At 46.3% G+C, this 24,830-nt stretch overlaps 1 protein-coding gene across 1 annotated transcript in view; it reads left to right on the top strand.

Annotated features, from left to right (window-relative positions):
• LOC146573390 (neuronal membrane glycoprotein M6-a-like) overlaps positions 1 to 24,724 on the top strand; it is a 28,824-nt gene extending 4,100 nt beyond the window's left edge. Inside the window, exons 2-7 of the mRNA XM_085278258.1 lie at positions 13,491 to 13,683; positions 15,133 to 15,289; positions 16,078 to 16,231; positions 17,769 to 17,845; positions 17,925 to 17,990; positions 18,883 to 24,724. Coding sequence (XP_085134384.1) covers positions 13,491 to 13,683; positions 15,133 to 15,289; positions 16,078 to 16,231; positions 17,769 to 17,845; positions 17,925 to 17,990; positions 18,883 to 19,035 — 800 coding nt within the window. The 3' untranslated portion in view covers positions 19,036 to 24,724. The remainder of the gene's footprint in view (positions 1 to 13,490; positions 13,684 to 15,132; positions 15,290 to 16,077; positions 16,232 to 17,768; positions 17,846 to 17,924; positions 17,991 to 18,882) is intronic.
• The last annotated feature ends 106 nt before the right edge of the window (positions 24,725 to 24,830 follow it).

Here is a 24,830-nt window from a genome sequence, read left to right as displayed (position 1 = left end):
GATCTCAGTGAGAAAGCTGAGAGCGGACTTTGTGTATTTGCCTCATATCCATTTCATTATCACGGCCACTAATAGAAAGGTACTTCATGGAGAGTGCAGTGAGTCAATACAAACTGACTTACAGGCCCAGAGAGGGGAGGGTGAGATGCTGGAGCCATAAAGCAGCCGAGGAGGATGGCATACGGGATGTTTCTGCTTTATCTCTCTCTGTCTGTGGAGGTAATTTCATTACTGTCCATTGACACATGAAATGAAAAGCAGCTCTGCTCTGCTGCCTGTGAGCGTTTCAGCCTCACACACTGTGTGCAGCTGGCTGGACGACCTCAGAGGAAGGAGGTTAACCCCGGCCCTCGCCGTAACACCCGCGGCTCGGTGTGTCCGGTCACCTCTCGGATCCGGATACGAGCAGCTTCTGGGCCGAATGCCAGGAAAGTTTTTTGTAGCATCACAACCCCAAATTTCTACTTTTACATGAGGAACATGAAAATGAGCAGATTGTTATGACTGCGTTGGAGAGACGTGCTTTAGTGCTGGGTCCAGTCTTGGAGGCCCTGCTGTACATTTGGTGAATTGAAAGGCGCTCAAAGCGTCGTTAAATACATAAAAGTAAAACTCCAACCTTTCTGTGAGCAGCTCCACGTAGCAGACATTGTGTGAGTCGCTCAGTTTATGAGGTGTGTCTGCCATCTTGAAAATATGATGGGACTAAGTGCTGCTGGCCGTGTGGTGTGAAAAGAAAAACCTTAAAAACCTCAGCAGCCTTCTCGCTGGTCTGAGCCGCTTCATGCAGGAACTACTTTTTCTCTGCGTCGTCTTCCTGCGCAGTGATACGTGGAGCCGTCACAAAACTGTCCCTATTTTTTTGGCACCACAGGCAGAGATCCCTCACTGTTATCTTAGCTTGAACTGTCCCCTGAATGCTGTGAGCCTTCCTTGAGATTTGAAATTTTCCGAGCTCCTCATCCTCCCAGCGGGATGAAGCTCGTTACTTCTAAAGAGATCTGTTTGTCTAAATGCTGGTGGCAGCAGTTTCGTGTAAGTGGGATATGGACACAACGTTTCACATTTACACTGCAGTTTCGTCTTCGGCGCTTCGCCGTCCACACCAACGCCCTCCTGTGGTTTGGTGGTGTTTGGCGACGTGTAAATGTTTTTGTGTTTTCTGTGTTGTCGTGTCGAGCATCACGTTTCCAGCTGCAATTCAGAAAATCCTCCTGTATCACTGTAAAGTCAGCGAGCGCTGGCAGCGCTTCCACTTTTCACCGTTTCGTGGAGCGGCTCCAGCCTCGGTTTGTGCATGACATCACCACCACAGTCTGCGTGTGTGCAGCTCCTCGGGAGGAGGGAGTGGTTCACATTCTGCATCTACACATCGACACGAGCAGAAACGATGCCTCCACAGCATCGGCGTCTTGTTTATCTGTGGCATTATCGTGCAGTTAGTCCAAAAGCTTTGTGTTTTTCTGATTTTCTGTTTGTGGGTGGAACCGGGGGGGTGGAAGAGCTGGTGCAGATATCTCATTAGTGTGGGGTGCTCAGCTTCCGGTGCAGGTCTAAAAATGGCGTTTCAGAGGCTTGTCTCGTGGCAAGAGTGGCGCTCTGAATGTTGTTTCTGTGTGAGCATGAAAGTCTGCACAGAGCTGCAGAGATATCAAACCCCAGCATGTTCAGCCGGTCGGTGTTCGGATCCTAGATGTGTGCGCAGCTGATCGAGGGTCGTGTCTGCAGAGCAGCTGCAGATAATTCCAGTCCACAGCCTTCTTCCTGATTCATTTCCCAGTCTATCCAGTCCAATGTGTGCTTTTCTTGGATGAATGTCTCCCATCTCACTCAGCGACATTTCCACCACACTGATCTGTGATCGGTCACAAACCCTCCAAACAGCAGCCGTGAGCTGAGGATAGTCTGAATGTAAGAGACCAGCACGAACGTGTTCAGAGCAGCTTTCCCCGTGAAGCGTTACACGTTCACTGAACTCTCAGCGCTCCTCTTTAACTGAAGGCAAATATGATGATTGCACCGAATTCGCCTTCGTAATATTTCATAATTTCTGTCTGGCTGTCTGAGAGTCATCCATCACTGAAACTGATTGGTCTCACTGGGTCTCCCCCCTCATCTTCTCCCTGTTATTGCTGGCCTGATTTATTGGCCTCCATCAGCGTGTGGTTCTGTGGCATTCCTGCAAACACAGACGATATTTAACATCTGCAGGGAAACAAAAGGCAAAGTGGTGCATTTATGGAAGTGTTTTATGTAGAAGAACAAAATGTGAAAGCCCACCGACCGTGCATCTGTTTCAAGGTTTTAGGGGTTGCTGGCAAGATGCTAAACGAGGTGTTAAACTTGGCAAAATCTCACAGAGTTTCAGTCGAAGGAACCACGTTAACCTCCAGCGTGGCCTGTGTGAGGATATCTGCAGCACCAAAGGCTGATGGATAAAACTTTAGATTCTTAAGGTACGAGCTGCTGGCCCCTGCTGTCCCTTTCCTCCAGTTTGTCACAGAGTAGATCACTGATCATCTGGTCGCCGCCCTCACAACACTAACTAAAGCTTAGTGCTGCCCCTACGCGCACGCAGACAAATAAACCAGGAAGGTGCCTTCATGCTGGCTTTTTGACTTGCTCCGCTGTGATGCGATTTCACAGACACGTGGATGAATCTAACGAGTCAGCGCTTCTGCTCCGATCCCCCGATTATCCCACAGGTAGGCGTAGCTGCCTATGTCCAGCTAACGAAGGCCAGATAATCTCCCGTTACTGCGTCGTTAATGATGAGACGGCTGGTAAAACGGCTCTCCCCAAACTCTGTGAGCACAGCTGCTTGTGAGCCACTGTCATCGGTGATAAAGTTAGAGCGCCTGCCTCTATCACACAGCTGTGAACGGTTGTCACGGTGATGGGGAGGCAGGGAGGGAGGGGTTTGTGGATCAACAGAGAATTTGATTGGCAGATTGGAAAATCTTTTCAGGAGGCGGTGTGTGTGTGTGTGTGTGTGCGTGTGTGTCACAAAGAAGATATCCATGTATATGAAAATTTTGTTGTTGTGAATCAAAGACAAAAAAACACCTTAAACGTTTAAAAGAGAAAAGCTTCGCATGTAGACGACGGCGGTGCGTGCACATGCATACGCCTATATTTATCTGGGTTACCCTCCACTGGGCTGCACGGCCGCTCAGTCTTAATGGTGTCGCTGGGCTGGGCTTGTCATTTCCATTAGAACCCAGTCCTGACTCCTGAGTGCATCTTCAGGCCACTCTGTGTTTGTGTGTCTGTGTGAGAGCTCAGTGACCCTCTCCTACAGCACACATACACACACACACATAAACACACACACACACACACACACACACACACACACACACACACACACACACACACACACACACACACACACAGCAGTGGTGTTTGTTGGTCTGTTAGACAATCAGGCAAAACAGCACAAAATACAGCCTAATGAGCACCAAGACCCAATGTGAAAGAGTGTGTGTGTGTGTGTGTGTGTGTGTGTGTGAACAGAAAGTTGGCATGCTGCTATAATTGTGGAGACCAACAGTCACTTATGGGAACCTAAATCTCGGTTCCCAAAAATTTGGAGACTCAAATGTGGTTTTAGTGTCAGGGTTACAGTTAGGGTTAGGTTTATGTCAATTAGATGTGCACCTCCGTGTATACATCTCACCTCAGGATCCACCATCCTGAGGTCTTTAATTGTCATGTGTGAAGTTATTTCGGGAGCATGGCCACAACTCGTTCAGAAACATTTTAAAAAGGGAAGAAAACTTTAAATTTCTGACACACGAGAGCTGATGATAGATGACCTGGGGTGGGATGAAGTGGGTGTAGCTCAGGAGGTGGAGTCAGGTCATCTACTGATCTGGAGGTTGGTGGTTCGATCCCTGGCTCCTCCAGTCTGCATGCCAAGTATCCTTGAGCAAGATACTAACCCCAAGTTTTGCACGGAGTATGAATGTTAGCTAGGAAGCACTAAAAGACTTGGAAGAAAGTGCTTGTGTGATTGGGTGAATGTGGCACGTTGTGTAGAGCGCCACATAAGAATCCATTTACCATAACCCTGAAGCTAATGCATCTCAATAGAAAGCATGACGCACCTCCTCGGGTCACCTTTGCAACGCAGGTAATGCAGCTTTAATATTGTACGGTAGACCCCACAATAATCCAATATTATTATTGGCACCATAATGTTTGTCTCTTTTCTGCAAATACTGCTTATTAGAGATTAAACATGAATGTGTTGATGCACGCTCAATCATCCAGGTAAGGAAGTCCCAAAAAGTGGATTCTGTTCATCTGGATGTAATGCTGCATCCAGATGAACAGAATCCACTTTTTGGGATTAAACCAGAATATATCAGAAAGAAAATAATAAAATCACACATTTAAGAACATGGAAGCAGCAAATGCTTTTGGTTTTTGCTTTTATAAAATGAATGAAACTAATTTCATTGAACTAATAATCAGTGAAACAATGTAACAACGCAGTTAAAATGCATTCGTAGTTTGATTAATATTTAGTTATCTTCAAGAATATTACATAACACATACTTGGCCCCAATTTAGTCTTTTTAGGGTCTTACGTTCAAATGAGCCTCGGGTTAACTCTGAGTGCTGCTATATAAACAAAATTAAACTGAACAGAGCTGAAATTGGCCAGGGAAACACTGAACATGGAAATAACCTCATTTATTACAAACAGAACTACAAAAAAATTAATGAAGAATAATTAAAAATTAGTTCTGGTCATTTAATTTATGTACGTTCATGGTTTTCTGCAAATGTAAGTTCACATAGTATCAAGATGGTGATATCAACTTAATGTTAATAAGGCCATCCATCCATCTTTTTCTGTTTATCCGGGGCCGGATCGCGGGGGCAGCAGCCTAAGCAGAGAAGGCCAGGCCAGCCGACAGACATAATCCCTCCAGCGTGTTCTGGGTCTGCCCCGGGGCCTCCTCCTGGTGGGGAATACCCACAACACCTCACCCAGGAGGCGCCCAGGAGGCATCCTTGTCAGATGCCTGAACCACCTCAACTGGCTCCTATCGATGTGGAGGAGCGGTGGCTCTACTCTGAGCCCCTCCCAGATGGCTGAACTTCTCACCCTATCTCTTAGAAAGAGGCCAGCCACCCTTCGTAGAAACTTGATTCTGCCCCTTTTATCCACGATCTTGTTCTTTTTGTCACTACGAAGAGCTCGTGACATCAGGTGAGGCCTGACTGGTAAATCAACAATCAACTACGCTGTTGTTCTCAGCTCTCTCTTCACCACGATGGACTGGTACAGTCTCCACATCATTGCAGACACAGCAATAATCCGTCTGTCGATCTGTGAACAAGATCCCGAGATACTTAAACTCCTCCACTTGGGGCAGGAACTCATCTTTGAGTGGGAACTCCACCCTTTAACAGCTGAGGACCATGGCCTCAGGCTTCAAGGTGCTGATTCCCATTCCCACCACTTCACACTCGGCTGGGAACGTTCTCCAGTTTGAGCTGGGGCCGTCACCTGATGAAGCCAACAGAACCACATCATCTGTGATAAGCAGAGATGAGATTCTGAGACCACTCAAGTGGAAGCCATCATCCACCACACAGAACCCCTGGTGGAGTTCAACACTTACTGCTTACTGCTGGCATTGCAGCGCAAGCTCTTACAATAGCTATACAGCCCCCCCCCCCCCCGGACACTCAGAGGGACACTCAGAGGGACACTCAGAGGGACACTCAGAGGGACACGGTCGAATGCCTTGTCAAAGTCAAAACACAAGTAGACTGGTTGGGCAAACTCCCACACACCCTGAAATATCCTCAAGACAGTAGAGTTGGTCCAGTGTTCCACGACCAGGACCGAAACCTCATTGTTCCTCCTGCATCCGAGGTTCGGCTAACGGATGAACTTTCCTTTCCAGCACCCTGGCGTAGACTTTCCCAGGGAGGCTGAGTGTGACACCCCATCCAATCCAGAACTACCACCCCACATCTCCAAACGATGTTGCAGAAGCGCATCACACAAGACAGCCCTACAGTATCCATAGCCTTTAGGAACTCAGGGCAAACCTTATCCACTCAGGGGCCCTGCCACCAAGGAGATGTTTAACTGCCTCAGTGACCTCACCCCAAGAGGTAGGTGAGCCATCTCCCCCATCCCCAGATTCTGATTCCTGTACGGATGCCATGCCAGTGGGATTATCTTCAGTTGAAAACAGCAGCACCCCACCACCACTGCACACTGTGCAGGTAGAGCACCACTTTCCCCTCCTGAGTTGTCTGATGGTTTAACAGAAATGCTTTGAGGCAGACCAAAACTCTTATTCCATGTCCTCATGGTCACCTGACAAAACGTACACACACATTGTGTTCATTATGGTGGAAGTCCAATAACAGAACACAGCTCGGGTTCAGATGAGGCAGGTTGTTCCTTCCAACCGTGCCCCTCCAGGTCTCACTGTGGTCGCCAAAGTAAGCAATGAAGTCTCCGGGTAAGACGACAGTGTCACCAGATGAAGCATCCACAGGGACCCCACTCAGTGATCCCATGAAGGCTCGGTACTCTGAACTATCATTCAGCGTCCAGATGAAAGTCAGGACCTGTTCCCCGACCCAAAGGCAAAGGGAAGGAACGCTCTTGTCCACCAGGAAACACCCCAGTATACAGGCAGACAGTCGAGGAGATACAGCACCCAGATACCCACCCGCCGCCACTCACGGAGGGCAACTCCACACTGGGACAGAGTCCAGCCCCTCTCCAAGAGACTGGTTCCAGAGCCCAAGCAGTTCTTTGAGGTGGGCCCGACTGTATCTAGTTGGTATCTCTCAGCCTCATGCTCATAGATAGAAATCTAACTTTAAACTGCCACAAAACCACTAAAGCAGCAACATAAGCAGAACCTACACTCAGTACATCCCTACAAGTTTGGCAAATCCAGTGCAAGTTCTTCAATAGGTTTACAGGGAAATATGTTGTACTGGAAAAGATTTATTCAGTCACACGGTCACAGTTTACGGTCCAAATATCAATTCAATAAAGAGTCAGATCTGATTGTTTTGTTTCTATCGTGAACATGTTAGAGGTACAGTGTGTGTTTGTCCCGCAGGATTATGAGGCTGATGATCAGCACTGATCTGCAGTGGAACAGCAAATGGATTCCTGCGATCATCTAAAAAAATAAGCTCCTCCTAAACAAAGAAAACACACACAGAGAGATGCAGCACACAGTCTGTCCCGGTTTTTACCAGGTCACTGGGTCTTTCCTGCGTTTAAAGCCCAAATATGGAAATATGACGGGATTATAACATGGCTCAAATTCAGGACACACACTCAGCCTCACACACACAGATATGTGCTGATAATGAAAACACTCAGACAGCAACATACTGCAGAAACAGCTTCACAGCACATTTATATTATCAAGCTGTGTGCGTGCGTGCGTGCGTGCGTGCGTGCGTGCGTGCGTGCACGCGCAGCTCCATCTGCCTCACAGCTCAAACATGCATGAATGTGTGTGTGAGACTCAGAGCCACGAGCCGACTCAGCTGCACGGGGACGTTTTGTTAAATGGAGTCAGCGCAGCAAAATGGTACCTTCCTGCTGGCAGAGCCGCCATGTTTGTTCCTTCGTTGGCGGCTCACGTTGTTGCAGAGAAACATGCAAAATCTGCAGTCAACGTCAACGTTTTCCTCAAAACGATGTGATGAAAAACATGCTGTGTGTGTGTGTGTGTGTGTGTGTGTGTGTGTGTGTGTGTGTGTGAGAGAGAGAGACAGTATGCATTAGTGAGACTGTAGCCCTCACAGTGCTGCGCTGTTGCCATGACAACGCTACAGGCAAAGTGGGTCAGCAGGCTCCTGCCACACCCCAGTTGGCATGGCAACAAGGGTGGTCAATTAAACCTGAGCAGCATGATGACTCACACACACACACACCACTTTTCTTTGTCACCCCCTGTTGTGTGTGTGTGTGTGTGTGTGTGTGTGTGTGTGTGTGTGTGTGTGTGTGTGTGTGAGACTGATTTTGTCCAGTTTGCTTGAATTGAAATTCCTCGTAATCTGAGTGGAGGGTGAAGTAACTGGGTGGGGCTGATGGAGGACGCGCAGGCTGTGACATCACAGCCAGACAACTGTCAGTCAAAGAAAAACACACCGCTACCACAGACTGTAGATAAATGATGGAGCCACTTCCCGGGTTGTGAGGCTCTGTTCTGAAGCGTCACATGTGTAAATTTTGTGTGTCACCGTGATGGATGCTTGGTGCTCCACCTGAGGATGGAGTACAGATCATGCTGACTGGGTGATCCTCAGACTGCCGCACAGACCTGCTCACTGGTTCTCAGAAACAAACCCTGAAACGGCAGCTCAGACTTCTGGGACTGGAGCACAGCACAGTGTGTGTTCTGTGATGGTAACCGTAATTACCTCCAGGTTGAAAAATGGCGTTCTTGATTCCTACTGGCATTCATTGGATGCAGGTGCCGCCAACTATGCTGCGAGACCGTACAAAATGTCGACACATTCTGCACTGCACTGACCAACACTCGACAGCTCTGTCACAAATAAACATCTTGTTTCCACACCAACACATAAAGCACAAATTGCGCATCTCATTGATCGCATTAACTTGAAGGGGTTAATAAAAACACACCTTGCCGTACCCCCTCTTCACCCACACACTGGGAAAACTGCCACCCACTGAGAAAGGGAAATGCTGCCCTCTACTGACTGTGGCATGTAACTGAAAATATCGTCAATCCTAAACAACAGATTGAACATTGGTTCCACCCTGGAAACATTTTGTAGAACCTTTAAATGTGTGTCTACATTACAATCTGAAATCTGATCTCAAACAAACTGGTTTTAATCTGAAATTATATTTTATTTATGTATTTATTTGCATTATTATTTTATTTTGAAGTTCCTGAAGTGTCTTCTCTTCTCTGTGCACATAAAGCAGCCATCACTGGCTTTTAATCTGTCCCCCTGCTGTGATCATGTGATCGTGGGTCGCTCCTGAAAGACAGAACTGAACACTGGATCCTGATTACTGAGCCCGAACACCTCCTGCTAATGAGCTGCTTATGCTGCACCTCCTGTGCTGACGAGCTTTAAGCGATCTGCAGCATAAAACACGTCTACAGTGATTTGACCCATCAGCTGTAGTGTCACCACTGACAACAACCCAGTGAGTCATCGTGTACTCGAATACTCCTCTCCTGCTTCTACATGTGTGCAAGACAGATGAGCTAAACTACACCAGGGAGGAAATGTAGATGTTTGCGTTAAACGGTGGAAGAAGTCCAGCAGGGAAAGATGTTGTTCTGCTGCCTCCCGTCGTTGCGTTACTGCCATTATTTCTGCACTGAAAAGCTTCTCAGAGAGGAAAGATCACTGTTTATCTGGCAGCCACACAAATGAGTCATTTGAAAATAGCCGAATTGTTGGTGCATCATTCGCAGCTACTGCACAATTACATAATGTGGCAGGTGGAGAGCTCTACTTAATCATTCCAAGCACAGGAGAATGGCTCTGGACAACAGGCAGAGTGATCAGAAGTAACCTCTCACTGCAAAAGACTCAGCAGGAGTGTTAGCATGGACGAGGACGAGGAGGAGCGGGTTAAGGTGCTCCAGTCTTGTTTTCCTCAAATACAATATATAAGTTAGGCATTTGTGCTGCTAAGACCAAATGATTCACAAAGAGGTTACAACCTTCACTTTGCATGCTTTCATTGCAAAGTTCACTGAACAATAACCTACGATTCCCCAAAGAAACCAACCAAAGGTCCAATAGGAGACCAAGAAAGTCATGTGTGTTTAAAATCCTCACACCAGGAGTGAGAATGTTTGTGGTGCCGTTAGTACTGAAATAAATGTACTTCAGGACGTTTTCACAGGAAAAAGTATAATTAGCTCAGATTTAATCCAGTTTTTTAATAAGGGAGCATTTCCTTTATGAATGGAGCTCTCTGTCTGCTCCTGTGTTGTAGGAAGGTTATTTTGAGCCAATATTTAAAATGTATTGCATTGAATTCAGCTGATTGTGGGGAAGAAGCCAAGTGAATGTCAGTTTATATGTGCAGCTGCTCTTGCATTGTGTCAGTTTAACTGACTGCGTGACACATTGTTTGTCTGTCGATGAGGCTTATTGTCCATGAGGAGGTAAGAGCTGCTAATCAACCGGATCATTTAAAGCTACATCAAACTGGTCATTAAAACACTCACAGCTAATAAAACCCTTCAGGAGGCATTTAGGCATCACGTTTCATCTCCTGCTCTCGGAGGAGGAAGAGCCGCGGCCGTCGCTACATTGATCTCTGCTCGGTTTTCTCTTCTTCACGAGCTTTTAAAATTTTCATTTTTGCTCTTCGGTATTTAAAGGAGTCATTTTTTAGGAACGTCAAATGAAAGTTATTGCATCCGCATTATTTCCTGTAGGCCAACATTCACGGAGCAAACTGGGAGTTTTGGTTTCTGCACTCAAATGTAAAACTTTATGTTGTGACTTTGCACGTGCTGCTCCATGTAATGACCAACCCGGCGGTGCACATGCTCGTTTTACTGCCGTCTGTGTGCTCATAACTAGTGATGTGCGAATCATGAACGAATCGTTCAGTACTCGAGAATCACTTTACTGACTCGTGAATCATGATTCACAAGCCCAACTGACTCATTCCTGTTGCTGTTAGCAAACTAATTTCATTAGTAGAAATATATCTAGCTTATAATTAAAATTGTGTGTGTGGGGGGGAACAACAGCCAGTTTCTTAACAGAAACATTTCTGTTCTGAACTGGAAGAAAAAACCCTGAGTAGAAGCTCACATCAAGACAATCCGGTCTTTAAGTGATGACATGCTGAATCCTGCTTCAGGGCCCAAACTACCTTGCGTTTCATAGGGCTATTGTGCTTTAAACATGTTTTAATGCTTTGTAACTTGTTCTATTTCATCTCAACAAGCCCATAAAAACAGTCAGTGATCAATGTCGGCCTCTCTCGGTTTTTATTACTGCTAATCATTTTAAAGCTCAGTTTTTAAAGATTCCGATGCAACTACATCCTGCCATGCGATTGCATTTGTCTCTAACCATCAGGAACCCTCACGTTAACTTTATCAAGTGGAAAGAAGTTAGCGTTCATCCTCCAGCTTCACTGTGCTAATGTTATGCTAACATAGCTGTGTCGCTAGCGATCACGTAGCACATCATTATATACCAGCTAGCCCAACTTCAGTAACCCTACAAACATCACTGCTGTTTAGTTTTCTGTCTTCATTTATGTTGGAAGTGATAGCAGAGCTGTACGTTTGAATTTTTTCATAAATCTCTCAGTCAGAACATGCTATATCATGCTTAGCTAACTAGCGAAACTAATGATCTAACTTCCGCTAACTTCCTGCTAACTTCTAACTCCATTAAATTTAATAAATCCTGTTTTCATGGATGCCTGGATGTTAAACTTAATCGTTACACCTGGTAAAGCAGCAACGCTGATCATTTTATTACAGATGAAAGAATTTAGACAGTTTTTCAACTCTCAGTAATGCTGTAGTGATCGTTTGACTTTGGGACCTGCAGCGGAGTTTAGAACCCGGACGCGGCTAATGACGTCAGACTTAAAGGCCCTTTCTCAATTCTCAAGTACGCGAGTCCGTACTCACCGAGAACGCACGCGAGTACGGACTCGCGATTTGTACAATTGGAACACCAGCGTACTTGATGATGTCACAGGTCCGGAGTTTTTACTGCCGTCCCCTCTTAATTTAACTGTGAGTAATATGTTATGAAGCTTAACTTTAATCACAGCCAAACCGGTTTACTCAGGAACAAATAAAACACTGAAATAAACCAAACATTAACATTTAGAAGTGATCTAAGCGACTTATATATCATGTTTAACCTATTAATAAAAATAGTGTACATGTACATACGTGTACATACCTTAATAAAAACAAGCAGATGAGATGTTAGAACGCTTTTATTTTTATTTTAGTGGACACTCAATACAATAGACAGCTGCTGGGGTTTGGGGTTTGTTTAACCTGAGTAGCGAAAAGACCGCGGGGGGGGTTGGAAACGATGTGCCGGCAGTCCGCTGTTCTCGCCGGCTCTAATGATCCTCGACCTCGCTGTCTGCTATGGAGCTGGTGGGTCACAGACGTCTCCGAAAACGTCGGAGTGCATTTGGAAATATATGACATCTTGATAAATCGAGCAGATATTTGAAGTTTACACAGCTACATTCTCGCTTGAAAATAACTTAAAAGTTTATTTTGTGACCCAGAAAGAGGAATATTTAAAAGTTTTTAGCCCCGCTCGTCCGCCATTGCTGCGTTTGAGTTTTGGACGAAATGCATTCTGGGATATTTAGCTGTACCAAGTCCACACAAGTCACCACCAATGCATGCTCAATAAAACGGGCGGAGCGAGAACACATCCGGGACTTTTTTGCGTTCTCGGCTTGATGTGTACTTCGAATTGGAGCAGTACTTGGTCTCCGACTGATGACGTATCACGAGTACACGACAACGCAAGTACGCACAAGTACGCACATTGAGAAAGGCCCAAAAACCGGATAGCTCCTCAATTCACAGTAGCATCGCTCTGCTAACATGCTAACAGCACATTTGAGTTACTCACCCCCCTTCCTGTGCTGAATCGTAGAATGAACGAATCACTCACTCACTCACTAGTCATGTCCAAATTCATGGGCTGCATCCTCCTGAGGACCCGTCCTTCGCGGTCTAGGTGGGCCGGGTCCTCAGAAGGTCGGGTAGGCCGGAAGTAAACGGCTATGGAATTGGACGGTCTAGCCTTCAGATTTGCGTCACCGCTGTCTCGGTGGAGTTTAATAAACTCAGCCGTCTGCTCCTTGCTATCTAAAATATAAAAGAACATTGGCGTAAATTCTTGATTGTCTCACACTTCTGTTTAATCAGCCACGAAGGACACACCCGACCCATCCTTCAAATCTGGGGAATTTGTTGGCCGCATTCGGAGGAGTCTACGAATTTGGACAGCCTTCGTCACATCACTGTGACGAAATCGGCCTACAAACGCGTCCTCATGAGGATGCAGACCATGAATTTGGACGTGACCACTCATTCACCACACATTTGAGGAAAATACTAATAAAATAAATGTTCCCTTTAAGAATCTTAATTTTTTTTTTTTTGCTCTTTTTTGCGCTATAAAAATAGTTGTTTTTCTTTTTCAATCACTCATCTTAGCAGTAGGATTTACATGAAAATAGAAACAAATTAAGTTTGAATGAAAATGTAAATTTTTTGCACTCTCTGGTCAACTGACTCAGTGACTCAAACAAAAACCCATTTTGGTGAGTGACTCATTCAAACTCAGTAAAAAAACTTGAATTTACCATCGTTCCTCATAACCCCGCCCCGTGTCTTCTCCTTTGCTTTCATCATCGTCATATAGAATTTGTCGAACTGCAGTCAGACTCACGGTTTCTGTCTCTGTCTCAGGCTGTAAGGAGTGCTGCGAGCGATGTGTGGGCAGCCTGCCCTGGGCGTCGCTCATCGCCACCATCCTCCTCTACATGGGCGTGGCCTTGTTCTGTGGGTGTGGCCACGAGGCTTTGAGCGGCACCGTCACCATCCTCCAGAACTACTTTGAAGTCATTAGAGCCCCGGGAGACACTCTGGATGTGTTCACCATGTAAGTGTTTCATCTTTTCTCTGTACGGAGTATTAATAATCACTCTTAATAATCACAAACCCCAAACAGAACGAGCTGAAGTCAACTGAAGTGCATAGCCTGTATATAAAAGATGAACGCAGCCATTGGTTTCAGTGTTTTCTCTTTTTTTCTAATTGATAATGGGTCCTAATTGGTGCATCCCATCGATAGTCAAAGGAGCTTGCTCTTTCGAGGATGCCAATGTTCACATTTTGGACAGAGAGGACAGATGGTTTGAAAGAGGAGTGAAAGAAGCATCTATGTCCACTGTGAGCGACCATCTTTGAACAGAGGCGGGGTTTACGACACCAACTCTCTGCCATCTATAATCCAGTTTTGAGATCCCTCCCCAGACGCCTGAACGCCCACTCACATCCTGGGCCATCTGACCTCAGGAATTCGCATGATAAGGTGGGGCCAGGTTTCACAATGAACACACCTGAAACTCTGGCTGATTGGGACCCACACCCAGTTTCACACCTTGGCTCAGGCGATTAGAGGATCATCAGGGGTCCTTTTGTCCCTCTGTGGGGGGAAACTCCCACTAGGTTTAAATCTGGGACTCTCCACCATTTGACCTTAGAACTGAAGAAGCTTCTCGGATGAGAGGTGAAACGTCTTCAAGCAACTTAAAGAAGTCCAGATGCTTTCCTTTGCAAGCTCCTTTGACTACGATGACCTGGAGGACTGAGAACCTTCACAGACATCCCATCGCTAGTAATATCCAAAATAAAATTCTAAAACTTCACTCACCAGAAATGGAGCGTAGGCTATTTACAGCACAAGAAACTGTATTATTGGGCACAGTTTGTCTCAAGTTCAGGCCACGCCCCTTCCTGCTATACAGCTATAAATCCCTTGTTGGCCCACACAGTTGTTTGTTCTAGTTTCTTACCCCGCCCCTCCAGGCCCGGGAACCCGCACCTCTTCCTTTATTACGTGGTCTCCAACCTGCAGCCTTTGAGCTAGCTCGTAGCCTCTGGGCTAGCCTGTTGCTTCATTATTATTAAAAGTGTTTCATTCACATCATCGTTGCCATCCACCTGTCAATCAAAGAGACCACGCCCCTAACCGTGCATGCAGTCATGCCGTCTGTAAACATGATTATTTCTGCTGTAACCTTTTAACAGTGTAGAGACCGACTCACTGCTGGAGCTTCTAGTGGACACTACTGGAACTGCAGTTTTTGGCTCTTCAATGTTTTTTAAAAAAAAAATGTAAACAGACACACGAGAAAATAAAGATAAAATTAGGAATGGCTACATTTACACCACTTACATTTTTAATGTGAATAAATCCTCCATGATTCTCTGGTTTCTGGCAGTTCCTCGTGGTGATTTAGCTGAAGAAGTCTGAAGAGCACTCGAAGCATGAAAATAAATAAGCAGTCATTAATTAGCGACGCTGTGATGTGTGTCCTCTCCGCAGCATCGACATCCTGAAGTACATAATTTATGGCCTTGCAGCTGGATTCTTTGTGTTTGGAGTGCTGCTGCTGGTGGAGGGCTTTTTCACCACCGGAGCCATCCGCGATCTCTACGGAGAGTTCAAGATCACTGCCTGCGGACGCTGCCTTACTGCATTCGTGAGTCAAAACTTCTAAAACTCGTCAAGACATATTTGTGTTTAAGTTAGTGTTAATTTAAACAAAGAAGCTGCTGGAAGGATAGACGTGGTGACCCTTTCCTATTTTATACAAACTCCACTTTGCTAATGAGGGCCAATAATTAGCTTGATGTCACATGACCATAAATGACCGCAAAAGGTCAGCATCACTGATATTTACTTGGATGTGCAGAGTAGTATGATTCATATTGACCATTATTGACATTAAAGTTGTTTTACACACACACGCACGCACACACACACACATACATACACACAGACACACACACACACACGCACACACACACACACACACACGCATGCACGCACGCACACACACACACATACATACACACAGACACACACACAGTGATTACGGCCCTTTTTAAACATCTACAGTTGCTTTTATCTGGATCAAACACTTATTTGCACAAACTTTATAACTTATAACTTAAGTGATGTCGTTGTGGCACTTTAACGTTTCCTGCAAATAAATGTTTGCAGTAAACAGCACAGTCATGTTCATCATGTTCATCACAAAAGTACTGTTGGTTTCTGAGGTTTGTATTCCTCTAGTCAGCTACATCTGGAAACTGTGACAGATATTAGAGTGGCGTGCATGCGTCAGTGCAGCCACTCAGCTCTGCGGCTGATGAAGACGAATGTGCATTTTGCACTTTTTTTAGTCCAACCTGAATAAAGACTTTTGTGAGCTCTGCTGAACGCGATGCACAGCAGTGCGAGACTAACGTGTGCCTGTGTTTGCAGCTGATGTTCCTGGCCTACCTGTTCTTCCTGGTGTGGCTCGGGGTGACAGCATTCACCAGCCTGCCGGTCTTCATGTACTTCAACGTTTGGTCCATGTGTCAGAACACCAGCTCGGTGGAGGGAACCAACCTCTGCCTGGACCTGCGTCAGTTTGGTACGCAGACTTTGGACCCTTTGCTCTTTGCACCCTGATGTTAAATGAACTTCCAATCATGAACAGCTACATTTCTAACTTACAAAAGAATTTCGTTTCTTTGTGGTTAGACCTCTGCAGGCTTTGCACAACGCATTTTCTGAGTTTGAGGTAAACAAGGAGGACTGGTTTTCCCAGTTTGATGCAGTTTATGTGAGATGCTGTAAACAGGAAGACTGACGAGTTCAGCTTGATGAGCTCAGCTGCCTTTAAACAAATGACTGTAATTTCTCCGTGCTGCTGCTCCGAGCTCAGACCGGCCCCTCCCATTGATCCGTGCACCTCTAATTTATGTGTGGAACATCTTTTCCTTCACTTTGTTGGATTTAGCAGACTGGAAATCTTCTTCATACGCTGCTGTTCAGATTTTTAACTCAGCCTGTTCTTTGTTCTGTGATTAAAAGTAAGATCCTGGATCACCCGATCGCTGCTTAGAGCAGGCAGGTTAATGGTGACTCACCAAAACACCAAACTGGCACATATCATGGAAAAACCTGTGTGTGTGCAGAAGAAGTGCCAAATACCAGCAGAAAGCTGCAAAGCCTTCCAGGCGCTGCAACGACATCCGAGAATCGGACGCTCGAGAGGAAAAACATTGATCTGAAATATCTGCAAATTCATTAATGACAGAAAACGTCTGAGCTCGGCCTGTCGGTCGGTGTTTCTGGTGTTTGATGAAGTCCTGAACATGTGTTTGAGGGGTTAGACAGCTGAGCCTGTGTGAAATGTGGGTGTGACTGAATAACAGCAGCGACGGCGGTCTGGCTCTCTTCAGACATCCTGAGAACAGATCACAGAAATGTCAGGAAGCAGTAACGGGACATGTTTGTCTCTGGGTGTCGCTGCCTGCATTCACTCAGGAGCCACGGCTCCACCTTAAATCAGTACAATGTCAGATGTCATTCGGCATGTAAGGTGCCAGAAGTTGGCCCGGTTAGGCCCAGAGGTGCCAGCTGTCTGGGTTCTTTATGCAGATTATTTTTCTGCCTGATTATCATCACCTGTCTTTCCAAACAGCATGTTAGCACGACTTAGCTCAAAACCTCCTTAAATGTTCACACAGACAGACTTCAGCTGGTGGATGCTGCACATTACTGTGTGCACGATGCAGCACTGCCCACCATGTTGTTCTCAGGATGCCTACATTAAAACAAAAGGCACCACCAGAGGCCTTGTGTGCGCTCGCTCACTGCGCTGCCATCTGCTGTTCAACATTTAGACTGCAGCAGGCCTCAGTCAGCAAACTAATGAAGATTTCTCAGGAGGAAAAACATTAAAGATGAACTCCTGGTTCATGAGGCGCTGCGCTCTGGACTGTGATTACTTCAAGGCCGTTCCCAGCGGCCGACAGTCCAGGAGCGGGGAAGCGTTGATCTTGGTCAGCTTTAATTAAAGAAACGCAGGGACCGTCCGAGCGCTGCGATAGGCAGAGATTCCCCGGTTCCTTCATCAACCACAGAGGACAAGGAGAGGCTAACAGAGCATTTGTGCTTCTCAGGAGCGGTGACCATCTCCGAGGAGAGGAAGTTGTGCACGCAGTCCGAGAAGTTCGTCAAGATGTGCGAATCCAACGAGGTGAGAACGCAGCAAAAACACGTACACGTGATAACCCGTCAGCACAAATCCACCGCATCATGCGTATGTTGTGTTGCAGCTGGACTTGACCTTCCACCTGTTCGTGTGCGCACTAGCAGGAGCAGGAGCTGCTGTCATCGCCATGGTAAGAACCATCATTCTCATATCTGATTGGTTATAATTTGTTCTGCCATTATGGTTTTTAATGATTGGTGCAAACGAAGGAAACAGACATCGTCCCTGCAGACAGGGAGACAAAAGAGTCAGAGTGTAAAATCCAGTCCTGCACGTCTGCAGTGAGACAGGCGGTGAGTCACCGGCGTCTCCAGATCCGAGGCGTGGAGACGCTCACGTCCTTCCATCCTCGCTCCAAGCACACATTCACAAACCTGAGCCTTTCTGAATAATCTCCGATCTTTCCCGTGCGCAGATCTGTACAAGAACCAAAGCACCGGCACTCGTCCACACACACAAATCTGTTGTGCGGCAGGAAGCAGCGTGAGGGACGTTTCATTTGTCAACTTACTGAAGGGGATGAAACTGCGTGGTGCTGCATGTGAATGCTAAAATGCTAAAATGAAGAGTATATCACACACATGGCACAGCAACAGCAGTGAGTTGCTGCGCCGTGCTTTAACACTAGGGGCCGCCAGAGGGAGCGGCTCGTGTGCACAGTGTGGGATTAACGGCATTAGACTCGACCCGTGTTCAGGGCTGTACCTGTGTTTGCTCCAGGAAGGTGACTACATGTGCACTTCCTCTATTAAATTCAAGTAAACCTGTTAAAAACATACAGCTGCTGTTTTTAGCCCTGAGTGGCAGAAACAAGGTAAACACATCCTGTCCTCCTTCTGCCTTTAAAGGCGAGATGTGACCCCCTCATCTGGCCTCCCCCTCCTTTTCCTGCAGCACTGATGTGATGGTGTAGGAACAGTCCAAACCAGCTGATCCCAGATAAGCCGCTCAATCTGTCTGCAGCGTCAGCGTGCAGCGGACGAGTCGGTGATGTTTGATCAGTCTCCTGCGTTTCCCCTCAGGTGCACTTCCTGATGGCTCTAGCCGCTAACTGGGGCTACCTGAAGGACGCCAGTCGGATGCAGAAGTACGAGGACATCAAGTCGAAGGAGGAGCAGGAGCTGCACGACATCCACTCTACACGCTCCAAAGAACGCCTCAATGCCTACACATAAACACGCCGCCACGAGGAACGACACACACACACTTACCTGTCAGACACACACGCACACACGGGTGAAAAAGATTCATTCAAACAAATTTACAGACACGAGTAGGCAGAAATTAGAGGATAAGAAACCCATGAGATCACCGACGCCCTCCTCATCCTCAGCTCTGATCATTGCTGGTCTGCTCCAAGTTTAACACGATAAATCGTCCAGATTCACCGAACATAAAGCGGTCAGACATTTTAGTCTGAAGGTTTCTGAATGTGATGGTGTGAGTTTTCAGGCCTTTCAGAGTAAAATGCTGCACAAACAAAAGTTCTCACTGCATAACACAAACCAGCGTAACGAGGAAATGCCAAAAATCACCGCGGACGAACCCAAAGAAGGAGAATTATTTCAATCTGATCGCCTAAAGACTCCAAACAGCAACGATCTACAGCAGACGCATGAGGACGGCGTCTGTGAGCTCATCGTCAACACACACACACACACACACACACACACACACACACACACACATGGAGACATGTAGATGTGACTGAATGGTCGGTGTTGTTTGGTGGTGTCATGCTGTGTTGTGTCGTTCGCCACGCTATGATGATGGTGTCACAGAGAAATAAGGTCCCCAAGGAAATTTGTGCCTCCCGGGTACAAATGGGTAGCTTTGCCAACTCCCCCCACCCCCTCCTTTCTCCCTCCCTGACCTCTGACCTCTTCACGTTGAGCCCAGTTTCATTAGTTGTTTCGTAGTTTCTCGTGTGGTCGTTTGCGGCGGTGGGGGGTGGGGCGGGGTTTTGGAAACAAAAGCACTGGATTGGTTAACATCCAGCAGATGGTCGGAGACCCGCCTGAGGTTAGCGTTGAGCTCGAGCTTTGGTTATATTGTTTTCAACCATAACCACGGGCCGATCACGACGACCTGCAGGAGAGATTTTACCCGTTAATTGCGGAGCGCCGATGATCGCAGAAGAATCGATGTCACGAACACGACCAAATTCTCTCAATGCGTCTCTATTTCTGCGTATCGTATTCTTCTTTTTATTCTGAGGCTGACAGCACGCACGGTGGCAGCGGGGGTGCAGCTAGTGAAACGGGGCTCCCTCCTCCCCCCCTCTTCGTCCCCTGATTGTAAAAACTTGTGATTCGTCCTGAGAAACAGCACATCTTAGCAGCACAAAGTCTTTTAGTCATCATCTCATCCGTCTGTTACGTAACGTTTTCTCACTTTTCAGGGATTTTGCCACATTTTTATTCGGATTCTTTCTGTGTGATTTTAGCACCGGGGTATTTAAACGGGGGGGGGGGGCTGTAACATTACCAGGTGATGATTCAGTATTTCAGCGATTCTGCACACACACACACACACACACAAGCGTATACACCAGTCATCTCGAGCGATTCGTTGTTCTCATGCTTCCTGTTTTGCGTTCTTTGGCGACGCCCTGATGCGACCAAAACGTTATTTGTAAGTTGAGTCAGAAAAATCAGCGACACCAACCGCAGGCTGACGGCGGCAGAGGATCGGCAGGAATTCTGGGTAGTGTTTGTGTGTTGGCGGTGGTGGAGGTGGTGGTGTCTGAAGCAGATTGTAGGGCGGAGGAAGAGGAACGACATTCCAGCGAATAAGCTAATGGTTCAGGGCTGAGCTGCTGGACTGTGGTTGCCGGCTGCTCTCGTGTCCTGTAACGCTCTCCTCGGGTTGCTGGGTTATTCTGGACCAGCGGAGCTTCCCAGTTCTCCACAGTCGCAGTTCACCACGCGAGGTTTTATCAGCAGATAAAAATGCAGTCAACACATTTAATAAGCTCGACGTCCTTCTAACGCAGTGGGCTCAGGTCCAAACGCTGTTCGGTCTTTGTTCTGTGTTCACCAAGAGAAGAAGAAGCGTGCAGGCGAGGATGGTGATGACTCTCTATCTGCCAGTAGAGACGACTGAGAGCGAGATGAAGATGATGACATGATGGTTTGATTTGATGAGACTACCGGCACACACACACACACACACACACACACACTCCACCACCGCCATCACTCTGAGCCATAACTCTTTACTTTTCATGATGACATTTCACTATTTTATTATCAACTTTTAATCTTTGAAACTTTTTAAATGTGAAATCATTTAATTAGAAAAAAGAAATGTGTTTTTTTTCTCTTTTCCTTTCGCGTGTGGGCGGTGCTAAAGCGCTGCACCGACGTTAACTCTGTATAAAGATATACATATATGTGAAACAGTCGAGGTGAGCAGCCGGGAGGAGGATTTCCTATGGGTTACAGAGTCCGGAGGGGGCGGCGGTTCAGTCCCAATGTCCTGATCCTCTGCTCCCCGCGCACAGCTGCACTTACACCTCGACGCTCCCGAGCCGCAGTAAAAGGTTTAAACCGGCGCCTCGGCTCCAATAACCACGACGACCAAAGTCCAGATTCGCTTTCTTCACACGTTGGTCATCCTGATTTGTTGTGACTCTCTAAACAGTTATTTTGAGTGATTCAACGATGGGTCGCCATCTGCCTCAGCCAATCAGCACGTGGAAAACGTTGTTTGCCGCCAGCTTTGTGGCTCGACGTCCTGCTCGTGTGTTTTAAATACTTTAATGACCTTATAACCAGTGTTGCCAACTCCTCAGTAAGGAAAATCGCTATTGGCTGTCCCAAAAGTCGCTAGAAGTTGACAAATGACGTCATCGTCCAATTTGCATAATTGGTCATGCTAATCTAATTGTAACCTATGTTGTTGGAGAGAGAAATAACATCGTGGAAGAGACATAAAGTGAGTAAAAAACGTCCTAAATGCAGTTAGAGTTTATTTAGAACTACAAATTAAATTTCTTTTAGCAATTATTGTTTTTTAATGTCACAATTCCAACCCTGCTCCTTTACCCGGGCTTGGACCGGCAAAAGTGACCCGAAATTGGCACTCTGGTGGAGTTACTGTGTGTGTGTGTTTATAAGTAGTTTTAAACCTTGTGATCCACAAAACAGCATAAGAGTAAAAGAACTGACTGCGTTACAGTCAGTGCGGAGCAGCGGCTTCGCTCATGCACGATTCATTTGCCGTTTGGACGCACAGGTGTGAACGTCTCCTGCCCTGATAGCAGCGGGGGGAGGACTGTCCTCCACCCGTGAGCGCTTTGGCACGGGTGAGGTGCCCACGGCAGCACCGCTGCTTGTTGAGAGTAAGAGCGATACGCGCTTTCACGTCAAAAAGTCGACATAAATAAGTCTCCAATAACACCGGGAAAAGTCGCCAGATTTGTCGCTAGTCGCTTTTTAGAAAAAAAGTCGCTGAAAACTCGCTAAACATAGCGACAAATTCGCTAAGTTGGCAACACTGCTTATAACTTAATGCTAAAAAACTAATTTCACTTATTTAAAAAATGTGTGCAAGCTGATTGGTTTAAACTCAGATAAAAGCTTTGATGTTAGACAGCACAGATGCTGATTGGCTGAAGCATTCACGGGACGCCATCCAATCAGGACGTGTTGGGAGCGTCTGCGTTTACAGCAGACATAAAGAGCAGTTAGCGTCTCAAGCCGTGCTCGCTGCTTCGTGTAACTGCAGCTGACCAAAGTACAAAAAGCACCGCGGCGTCATCGAGGGGCGCCTCCGCCGGACTCGCGTCCTGTTCAGGTGTGTCCCGGCTGCACACGGTCAGTATTTTTAAGGGTCTAGTTTTACAGTAACAGTATTCTATCATTTCATTGCCTGACAATGGATGTCTTGTCAGTGTTTTTAAACTCAGATAAAAGAAAAAATAGTTTTTTGTGCACTTATTGACCATCGTGAGCTCTCTCTCTTATTCTTGGTGTGTAAGTGCATTGAGATCCCCACTGTGGGACCCGTGTATAGTCTTGCAGCATTGGTTATAACCTGAAGAAATAACAATGATGAAAACGAATGAATTCATAATAATGAAGATAATCTTATACTACATAAAAAAGACAGTGACTCTAGTTGTTGTTTGTGGCATGGTTATGCATTCAATGGTCATAATTTTAACGATTAAAACAAGACAAAAAAAAGTCATTTTTTTCCACTGGCGCTGTTCTGCTGTTTTTATTTTCCACTTTTCCGTGTGCAGTATTGCCGTTCCTGTTGCTAATGGTGTTGCTAAGCTAGCTTGCTTGCTCAGTTGTTTACCACCAGAGCAATATATTGTAGCAGTTTGACAAAATCGAGACGTTAAAAACAACAAGTCCATTCAATTTACGGCATACAAGTGCATGAATTTATGATTGCAAGTCTTCAGTGATATGATTATGGTGTTCTGTATTGTTTATCCTAATAAAGCGGATTTGCAGATGTGGTGTAATGTATTGCTCTGGCCACCCGTTTCCCTGCACCCACCTCTGCTCACGTGCTCCTCCTCGCCCTCCTCGCAAACGCACGGCTCGGACGCTTTCAGAGCCCGTGGTGGATTTCAGACGAATGATCGGAAACGCAGAATTCAAACTTCCAGCGCTGCTGGATGTGGAGGACCACAACGGCCATTGGTTAAAAAGGACGTGAATAAATTAACAAACACGTCTTTAATGCAAAAATAATATTTATACAAAATAGGGTTTCTTAGCTTAATTGTTTTTGGAATTAGTCCTCTGTTTACTTTATTTCCCCTTTTGGTTCTTTCTGTGTTTCGGCTTCATTATGCAAGCAAGACCCAGAGAGCTGATTCTGCTCACCTGGGTGTTACCTTCGGTCACCATCCAGGTGACCAAATGCACCGCTGAATCGTCTCTGGGTCAGCGACGGTGCGCCGACTCCTCCTGGTCGCTGAACCAAGGTCGGTCTCTGCGAGGCAAACGAATCAGTCGTGTTAAGTTTGGCTTGTGTTCGGTGCACAAACACGGATGCAAACTCAAACGTTAGTTTATGCAAAACTGTCAGAAATACTTAATAATCTGAATGATGGCAGTTTTGGTCGTCCACAGTCTGAAGGTGAAGAAGAAAGGAGCCAGACTGTCGGCTGTCAGTGTGGCACAGAACAGATTTGGCCCAAATGAAACCAAAACACCTGAGACAGGTGACCCGTGAGGCTCAGCCCGCTGTTGTAGTCGGGTGGAGGAGGACGTGAGCAGCTCGCTTTCCATTCGTTCAAGTCTCCTCATCTGACTGTCTAACCCACATGTAAAGACGAATGCGTGTGATGACACGTTCTGATCCTGCGTCCTCTCGGTCTGCTCGCTGACCGCGGCTGAACCATTCCAGGATCCCGAGCGCGGGATCAGAAACCCGAGCGCGTCGGCGCGATCGAGCATGAGTTTCAATGACATGACGTCTGAGTTCCAACCCGCTGTGAGGAGGTTTGCCGTGTTCCCACAGCTCTGAATCACAGGGGGAGATCAGACCCTCTGTGCCTCTTGTCCATCATGAAGTGAGCCGCAGATCTAACAGCTGATGATGTCAGTCCGTGACCTTCCACTGATCATCGCGTGTTTCAGATTCATGCATTATGTGAGGTTGGACATTTTGGACGTTGGAGGTCGTTTTTTTCTGTTTCTCTATAGTGTGCTAGACTTTTTGTACTTCACTCTGGTTGCTTAGTAGCAGGCTTCATCTGATTCACTCCTCCATCTTTGTACATATGTGTGCCAACAGCTTGGGCAGACAGTGGCTTTTTTATTTGTAAAGACATAAACTTGCTTGCATATATAAATAAAATGAAATAATACACTTGTGTACTTGTTAATAAGGGAACATCCTGAGTTTGTGTCTTCATTTCTCTCACAAAGTCATTAGAAATAATTAAAAAAGGATAATGAGGATGTTACGTCATCATCACACTGAGTGATGAAACATCAAC

This window comes from Mchenga conophoros, linkage group LG6 (genome assembly GCF_057382185.1).
Source record: "Mchenga conophoros isolate Kocher_MC1m ecotype Shallow Benthic linkage group LG6, M_conophoros_male_GT1.1, whole genome shotgun sequence".
NCBI classification, from domain to species: Eukaryota; Metazoa; Chordata; class Actinopteri; order Cichliformes; family Cichlidae; genus Mchenga; species Mchenga conophoros.
Note: the sequence above shows the minus strand (reverse complement) of the source record. Positions and strands in the feature narration are given on the sequence as shown.